This window comes from Pholis gunnellus (genome assembly GCF_910591455.1).
Source record: "Pholis gunnellus genome assembly, chromosome: 21".
Classification (NCBI taxonomy): domain Eukaryota; kingdom Metazoa; phylum Chordata; class Actinopteri; order Perciformes; family Pholidae; genus Pholis; species Pholis gunnellus.
In genome coordinates this window covers 17,693,887-17,703,372 of record NC_136548.1, presented here as the reverse complement: position 1 = coordinate 17,703,372, position 9,486 = coordinate 17,693,887, and the positions used below count along the sequence as shown (strand labels likewise).

Here is a 9,486-nt window from a genome sequence, read left to right as displayed (position 1 = left end):
TTGTTTTTGTTTTTGCACTGATGATAAATAAAATATCTAATTTTAAGATGTTTCATCATCTTCATTTTTTATTCAATTTTCACCCCAAAAATATTTCATTAAATTATTATCCTAATGCTTGTATATTTAGCATTTAGCATCTTTATGGTTGCATTTATTAAAAAAAACGTATTTTATTCTATTATTTTGTTCTTATATAGTTCACTTTTCCTGCAAAGTTATTATTTCATGTTCGTGTTTGTGTGGTTTCGTTTAGAAGCTCGGGGAGAGTTAAAGAGGCCATAAAGTTTTACAGCATCTCTGCATCCGGTTTCTTTTGTTTTGAAAGAAAAAGACAAAACAATTACGAAATTCTCCAAAACAACTCGAGCTTGTCTCTCCTGTAAGAAATGTGAAGCTGCACGTTCAGTAAAGAGGATTTTAATATCAGAGAAATATGATTTAGGGTTTTGTGTAAAATTGATATCGTGCAAGAGAAAAAGCTCTTTATGTCTAATCGAGTCTAAAACATATAAAACGTAAAATCATCGACTGATTTGAATCGAAAGAGATTTTATTTAAATATTTCAGTAATAAAGGTCTTGGCTTTTAAGTTTTTAACTGAAATATTACGAAAACACGTCAGATGGTACACAGAAACTCAGAAGGCCGATTTAGAATTAGTCGTTATTATTCTAACATTATTAATGTTTATTAACTTACAAATAGATTCAAAGATGGACCGAAATTGGACCTTTTTATTTTTACAGTTCAAACTTTGATTCCTATTTTATTAAACGTTTTGTTATTTTTTTTCCCAAAATATAACATTTGAAGGAAACGACAGTCACTAGTTTGAGTTCGTGTCTCTTGGAGGCCAAACAAACAAATGAAAGCGGAGGATGAATGTGATGCATTTCAGGTATTTATGGCTTTATTGCGTCTATAAAAGTCGGAAATCCTCTCTGTTGGTGGAAATCTCCAGATGTCAACTGAAAAAGACCATTTTTAAACAAAACAAAACGGAAGTAAGACATTTAGAAACAATAGCAATAAAAAGGAATACGTGTTTAACGAATGGCTGCACTACTTTAAGACGGGGGTTTATTTCGTCCTAATAATCTTAATAGAAAGGTTGGCGAGGAAAATAAAATCCTGATTGCAATCAGCCGAACATCTCCATCTTCGGCCTGTGCGGGCAAAGCCAAACGGATCAGAGGCTGAATGGAAATCCTCCATTTTGAGAGATCACAAAAGTCTTTAATGCAAAGATCATTTTTTAGCCTGAAACCGTTTTAAATAAAGTAAAGATCTTTGAGTCTTTGAGATTACGCGATTCTCTCGGTGCGAAACTTAAAGAAGGAGGTGAGCTAACGTTTAAGATTGAGGACTGAAGCCCAGATCATCCAATAATCTCAGATTAAAGCTATTCTATAGCTGCATAACACGACAGTTGTGTTTAGAGAACAATAAGAAGCTGCACAAACCTTTTGTTTTTTAGAAGCTGGAACAGAACCAAGAACACAAATCTCACGAAATATCCTCCTCTCACATTTCTGCATCTTTTACTCTTTTTGTTCCTCCGTCAAAGCCCCAGAACATCTCAGGCCCTGGACACAAAAAAATAAAGATGGCGATGAGAAAAGCAACGTCTAAAGAACAAAAAAAACGGCTGCTGTTTATGAAAATTTACAACTTTGCCATGGAAGTTTACGACTCTCCGGGCTCCGGGATTGGCTGCTGGCGGTCATGTGGACAGCAGGAATGGGAACTTATTTCCCATGAGGTTATATTGCAGCTGCTGTTTTTTCAGCTCGTTCACTTAACACTAGTAACACAACCCTTTTTTTTCTTGGCGTTTTGCTTATGCAACACGCACTGTTGTTGTTGTTGAGGCTATAACGTGCGTCATTTTTCTTAACCAAAAAATGGGAGATGGAGCGTCCGCGCGATGCGTCCGTGCGCCATGTTATACGTGGCTCTACTTGTGTATTTGTTCGTGAAAATGAAGGATCATCACACTCCTGGATGGGGATTACTTTCATGAAATCACTTGAAGAAAGTGGGAATTTTTGGGGGGGGTGGGTGGGGGGGAGTAAAGGAGGCGCGAGGAGTTTTCTGCAGAGTGGCAACCACAGGAAATGATGGATTATCAACAAAGGTAAGGGCACCATGTTTCTGATATGCCAGCGCTGAACTCCAGCTCAAGTGCGCCGCTCTGCAGCGCTGCTGTGGCCGAACTGTGACTGTAGGCCGGTCCGTGTTTATATTCATGGGAGTGGAAGATCACTCTTAAAGAAATAGTAATCATACGAAGCATCCTCATCTTCTTTTCTCGTGTGATATTCACGACCAGTGCCCGCTCTGTGTGTTTAACCCGTGAGGCGCTGCAGCGCCAGACAGACCGCAGAAATGTGCGCTAAAATGTGTGAAAAATATCCAAACGTGTTGCGGGTTTGAGGCCTTTGTGAGACTCACGATGATCACGAGTGGATTCGGCTTCACTGTGATGATGATGGCGGTGATGATGATGATGGTCATACAGGCCCCATGGTACCGCTGAGACGTGCTTTTCTTAAAAAGCTGCTATACATCTATGAACCTTTTACTCTTCTGAGAGATTTCATTATATTCTGTTATTTTGTTCTGTTTGATTTTATTGTTTTATTCTTAAAAACGTGTCTGAGGTGCTTTGTGTTGATGTAGCGCCGCCTCCTCGAGCTGTTTCGCCTCTTTTTAAAAATCAAATCTTGTTTAATTTTGGACACATATTTGCTCCGAGTGTGGCTTTTTTGTGATTTTGCAAAAACTGTGAAGTCAATAATAAGAGTGTTTAACGTTTTGTTGGGTTTCTGTGCGCCCTGTTGGACACTGCGGGTTTTATAAGAGCTTATATAAGACCATGTGATCTTCTGAAGACGTGGGGTTGTGTTTGTGTCTTTCTATCAGAACAGTTTTATATTCTGAGGCTCTGTTTGTTTGCACTTTCCAAATGTCCAGCAGCTGACCGGCTGCAGGGCTGCGGCCTGTTGGAGAGGCGTTGACTGATTGAAACCAAACGTTAAGACTTTTTGGATTAAAACATTTAAATCAAAATTACTTCTAATCGGATATTATCAATCTAAAAATGCTTATCTTATATCTTTAATACAGTCAATGACGTAAACACAGGATTATTAATTTAGCTATCAGCCAATATCATACAAACGTTAATTGTTCTGCCTAATTCCTTCCAAATACTGTCGTACATTTAAATTTCACATTATTCTAACAATAACTTGCCTTATTTCGTTATTTTTTGTTTATTCTCTATTTAATTAGGGAAGTTTCCCAAAAGCGAATTAAAAAGGTAGAAACAGTTTTTATGGAATTAAGAAAATCATAAAAATAAATAATAACACCTAATTTAAGAAATTCACATGTTTTGTTGAAAGAAAATGCACTAAAATCGTATTATTATCGTTTTATTTACGATATAAAATATAAAAAATGTGCTTTAACTGCAGAACCTGACATTACATTTAAAGGTTATTAATAATACTAAGCAACTAATACTACTTAATTGATACATAATGGACATTATATTAATAGTATCAACTAATAGGACCGTTAATTAACATGATACTAATACTAATAGCTGATATTAACGTGAATTGGTACTTCAGTATTTCTAAATGCAGTTATTGATAAGTGACTGAATCCAGATTTATTTCAAACATTTATATACTCACAAAGTTTTGTTTTTGTTTTTAAATGAGGAACTAGTGTGCACTTGATCATGATAGGTGAAGATGAGGACGATGATGAAGGTGATGATCTGTGTGGAGGCGCGTGTCCTCCCTCGTGCCCTCTGCACGTCTTCGTAGATCTCAGTCACAGTTGGCGTTGAACCTTTTCAAAGAGTATTATTGAGATTCGATTTGGATGAATTGATACTCATTATTATGGTTTCTGGCAGCTGCGTTGAGAATACAATGTTTTAATAATGTGTTTATTACATTATTTAACAGAATGGAAGTGAAGGTTGGAGGAAGAGGAGGAGAGAGAGGGAGCCAGTAATTTGTGCGTAAATGGAAATAATGCGCAAAGTGTTTGGCATTTCATTGCAATGTTTTTTTTCTTTTTGCATTGTGTGTGCGCGCGTGAAAGAGAGAGAGGGAGGGAGGGGGGGATTGTGCACGCGTGCCTGTTTATGACGGAGGGGAGAAGTCCGTCTGCTTTATTGGACCATATTTGCATAAAACGAAAAGTTATGACGCAAACAGTTGCTCTGTATGTAGCATGTTGTTGTTGTTGTTTGTTTTTAGTGGATTTGTATTCCTGCTAGTCGCAGCGCCTCTGTGTGCGTGTGTGTGTGCGCGCGCAACCGCGTGAGCGTGCGTAAAGACCGACAGGCTCGAGCGCTTCATTTCGATTCACCGGGGACCCCCGCGCGCAACAAGAGCCCCCCATGGGTGCAATAGTGCAAGCACAGACGGCGGTGATTGGCCAGAGGTTGATCAGATGGTACACTTCCCCTCTGTGTTCAGTGGCACCTCGCAACCCCCCCTTTCAGCAAAAACCAAATCTCGGATAAAGTAATGGCAAAACCACTTGGACTATAAAAGACAACAAATCATATTCCTCCGGAGTATATACACCCCGTTGTCCACCCAATGAGTTCCTATTTTGTAAACTCAACTTTTCCCGTGTCTCTACCGGGAGGACAGGACTCTCTCCTGGGTCAGATACCGTTATATTCCTCGGGATACACCGATCCGTTAAGACACTACTCCAACGCGGCCACATATGGAGCGGCCAACATGCAGGACAAGGTTTACCCGGCGTCCTACTACCAGCAGACGAGCGCGGCGGCCGCAGCCATCTACGGGAGGGCCGGCGGCGGAGCGCCCTGCGACTACAACCCGGTCGGGACTTTCTACAAGGACGTGGAGGGCTCGTGCGCCTTCTCGAGCCGCGACGACCAGCCGCTGTTCGTCACCCAGGAGCCGCGCAAATCGGAGTGCCCGGAGCAGCCTGTCAGCATGGGCAGCAGCATTGACGACAAGTCCTCCACTCTCATCTACCCGTGGATGCAGCGGATGAACGCCTGCTCCGCCGGTGAGTAACAAACGTTTTCACTCTGTTGTGTTGTCACGCTGCCTGGAGGTAAAAGAGATCATGTCCGCGTGATGAAGTGAGGGATCCTGAGCCGCGCGGCGGAGTTGCCTGTCAGCTACAGAGAGAGTGCGACACGCACACACTTAACATCGAATCATCTTAACGGTTAGAGACCGAAACATTCGAATAATTAACGCGAAAGTTTGAGATTATTGTGATTGCGCACGAATCTTCGTGCGCCTTCGGGGCTTTGGCTGCGACATCATCATCACCACATACATACACCGCACGCGCACACAGGCGCACGCACGCACACATGAGACTTGGCCTACACTAACCCGAGCTCCAACTTAAAGCTCTTAATATCAAATGGCATCTTCGGAATGGTCCTTTTTATCAGTTTTAGAGGGACACTGAATATCGCAGAAACACATCCATTTCATAAAATGAGAGTAAATCTCAAGAAACAAGACTTCACGTGAGCTTTGTTCATTACTGTGCAGTGGGACTCTGACTGTACATCCTTACTGTAATGTTATAGAACAATATACTGCTGTCATAAGAGAGGAAACGCACCATGAGGGCACTTTTACGCACCACGCGTACACATACATCCTATATTAATGACATAATTTAGGAGATTTTTTTATAATAAAATACATGTAAAAGTCAATATAAACTCAGTGTAAGGTGTGTCATGTGCATAATAAAGATATATTATATGAAAATATTGGAATATTTTAGAATATATATATATATTTTTAAACGAATATTGATATTGAGTGCCATTTGCGTACCTAGAAATAAGCTGTTACAGGAATATTATAGGAGAACATCTAAGAAAAATTCATACAATAAAGTACAGTTAATTACTATATCATAATCTACTACTTTATACACATTGAACTATTATATTTGAATGTTTTAAGATGTGATTTGGAGTTGAAATACACCAAACATCTGAATCCCCACTTTATTGTATTCTTTCAGACACACCACTACAGATTTCGAGTGCACTCTCAGGTAGATTTTTCCTCCTACACTTTCGACATTCACTCAAGACAAAACATTTAATTATTAATTAATGAATTTAATTTATTTTAATTTGTCTTGTTTCCAGGTCCATTTGGTAACAGTGGCCGCAGGGGCCGACAGACCTACACCCGCTACCAGACCCTGGAGCTGGAGAAGGAGTTCCACTTCAACCGCTACCTGACCAGGAGGCGCCGGATAGAGATCTCGCACGCCCTGTGTCTCACGGAGAGACAGATCAAGATCTGGTTCCAGAACCGCAGGATGAAGTGGAAAAAGGAGAACAAGCTCCTCAATCCCTCAAAGACACCGGAGGAGGAGGAGGAACAGGCGGAGAAAAAGAGCTAAAAGGACACTGAAGGAAAGGCATGTGTGTGTGCTCGTGTGCACACTCCCAGAATAAAAATGATGTATTATTTCTTTGTAGATAAAGTGCTGCAAATCCCATGTTAGAGACGTGTAGAGTGATAGACTTTATTTCAGTATCTGCACGGTGATAATGTCTGCATTAGGTTAAAATCAGGTCCTCCTCTTGTTTGTCTTTGTGCTCGTGTCTTTATTTAGGGGACTATGCAAAATCCGCCAAAATGTAAATAATTTTCAGTGTTTAGTTGTTTTTTTTGACAATGTCGTTACCTCATTATCGTATAGGCCTACTGAGTTTTACTTTGTGATTATGTTGTCCTCTCCCTGTACATCTCGTGGTGTTAGTTGTTCTATAATAGTCTTAGGCTCGTTGTTTTTACAGCTGTGCCATCGACACTCACATCTGTACAGACAAGCAATGTTACATGTTATTTATTGTCGTTCACCTCGTGTTCAATGCACATCTGGATATTGTGTGCAATATTTTGTTTAGGAAATTGTACATAGAAATAAAGGCTTTTTGATGTATATTGGAAGATCTTGTGGCGTCATTTGTGCTCGAGGAAAAAAAAGATGCTTATTATTATTATAAGTATTATTATTATTATTATTATAAGCTACTGAACTGCTTCTGAAGCAACAATAAACCTATAAAATAAGCTTAAACATTCACATAAAACTCAGCGTAACGATTAAAATAATTTCCAGTTTGACACTCCACGCGTTAAGCTGCCAACAGCGCGGCTGATACGTCTCTGTTATGTGTTACCTGAGCCTTTTGTGGCCTGTATTATCAGCGCAGTTACATAAAATGATGGATGGCTTCGGGGGGGCCTGACAGCGCGTCCCCGGCAGAGCGCTACCACCTCTGTCCAGAAGATGGCGCTCTCTGCCCACGCGGGCTCTCGGGGGCGCAGCGGGGAGGCACCATTGACTGGAGCCTAACGACCATTATTTCGTCATCATTTGTAACCATGGAGCATGAATTACCTCTTGAAGTCATCAGTGAGGATTTACGACTGGTCAACAAAGGCACGTGATTCCCGAACGCTCTCCCATATTTGGCCGCATACCTGGCAAAGTACAGTAGGGGCTTCATTGCTTATAATTCATGATTGCGTCCATAAATCGTGCAAGCACACAGGATTATAGCGACAAAGATCTACAAATCGAGGCTTTAAAAATCCAAGCAAATGAGCTCTTACTTTGTAAACTCGTTCTCAGGGCGCTATCCAAATGGCTCCGACTATCAGTTACTAAATTATGGGACTAACGGCGCTGTGAGCGGCTCCTTCAGAGACCCTGGCACCATGCACTCCGGGTCTTTCGGCTACAACTACAATGGCATGGACCTAACCGTGAACCGCGCCAACAACGGCGGCCACTTCGGGGCCGTGAGAGAGGATGCCCGGGGATTCGCGCCGGACGCCCGGTACAGACAGACACCCAACTGCTCGCTCGCGTCTCCAGATCCGGTGCCGCAGTCGTGCGCCACGGCCAGCCACGAGCCGCTGGAACTAAAAAGCCCCTCTCCTCCCTCTGACCGGAGCTCGACCTCAAGCGGCAACAATCTCAACAAAAACAACAACAACAGCAGCGGCGGCAACAGCGCGCATTTCACGGAGATAGAGGACGCCACCGTCGCCTCCGAGACCGAGGAGGGCGCACACGGCAGCGGCGGCTCCAGCTCGGCACCCCGGGCGCAGCAGCAGCAGCAGCAGCAGCAGCAGCACCACCAGGATCCCAACGCCACCTCCTCCACTCCCACATCAAATGATTGCCAGTCGCCACAAATATTCCCCTGGATGCGGAAACTGCACATAAACCATGGTATATTCACACCTAATAATATTTAGTTTGGACGGATGTCACGCTGGACGGTGTGTCATAAATCTGTCAAAGTGTTGCATGAGTGAGCAGCTCGGTGTGGATGGTGGGAAAAAGAGGGGGCAGTATTTGTAGATGTGGGTTCGGGTTAACATGCCGCTGGATGGCTCGTGGAGTTTGGATTTTTTGAATGTGTGCTGGCTGCTTTTTGTCGGCGGGAGCTTGAGCTGAGAAAGAACCGTGTGAGTGTTTGTTGTGTGTCGCATGCTTTCCTCCCTGCATCCTCTCGTGTTGTGACCCCCCAAATCTGTGCATCCTCACGCTGCAGCCAAACATTTAAAAAAGTGTAGCAGTGCAAACCTCCTTTTGTTGTAATTGTTGTTGTTCTTCAGTGCAGTTGCTAATTATTTCTGGATTTTCTGTAAAAAAAATGTTGTAGATATGACTGGACCAGATGGGAAAAGGGCCCGAACCGCGTACACCCGGTACCAGACGCTAGAGCTGGAGAAAGAGTTTCACTTCAATAGGTACCTAACCAGGCGGCGGAGGATAGAGATAGCCCACGCCCTGTGTCTCTCCGAAAGACAGATCAAAATCTGGTTTCAGAACCGCAGGATGAAGTGGAAGAAGGACAATAAACTGAAAAGCATGAGTCTCGTGACAGGAGGCAGCGCCTTCCACAACTGAATAACTTTTTTTGGGGGGGGGGGAGAGTAAAAATAATAATAATAATTACAAAAAAAAGAATCAAAAAAAGAATCCATGAGTACTGTAAAGCTATTTGAAAGCGCAGCACCTTCCAGCATGCTATTGTGATAGAAAAAGAAGTATTCTGTGGTCTTAAAAATACCATTTTTAGTTCCCTGTTGTTGTACTATGATAGCTTAGATGTCTTATTTGGAAAACAAGATGTAAATATTATTGGGGGTATTAATTGTTCATGCTTTTTGCTCTCTCTCTCTCTCTCCCTCTCTCTCTCTCTCTCTCTCTGACTCTCTCTCTCTCTCTTCCTCTCTTGAAGGTGTTTAAACTTGAGCTCTTTATTGTGACTTATTTGACGGTCTAACAGGAGTAAATTCATTGTACAGTTAAAAAAACAAAAACAAAAAAAAACAAGTTTCCAAACCATATGCTGCTCTTCATTGAATGTAAACCGATTGTATCCCGGGGCCATTCAAAGCG

At 42.1% G+C, this 9,486-nt stretch overlaps 2 protein-coding genes across 2 annotated transcripts; both read left to right on the top strand.

Moving 5' to 3' along the window:
• Positions 1-4,634: 4,634 nt before the first annotated feature.
• Positions 4,635-6,459, top strand: hoxb6b (homeobox B6b; the record flags this gene model as incomplete). The annotated part of the gene is made up of 3 exons (XM_079182083.1): positions 4,635-5,079; positions 6,070-6,102; positions 6,200-6,459. The coding sequence occupies 3 exons, from the start codon at positions 4,635-4,637 to the stop codon at positions 6,457-6,459; spliced, it is 738 nt and encodes a 245-aa protein (XP_079038209.1).
• A 1,129-nt stretch (positions 6,460-7,588) lies between these two features.
• On the top strand, positions 7,589-9,225 carry hoxb5b (homeobox B5b; the record flags this gene model as incomplete). Its single annotated transcript, XM_079182829.1, is given in 3 exon segments — positions 7,589-7,657; positions 7,659-8,307; positions 8,744-9,225. Coding segments are annotated over 3 exon segments (966 nt in total). The 3' UTR covers positions 8,992-9,225.
• Between the last annotated feature and the right edge of the window lie 261 nt (positions 9,226-9,486).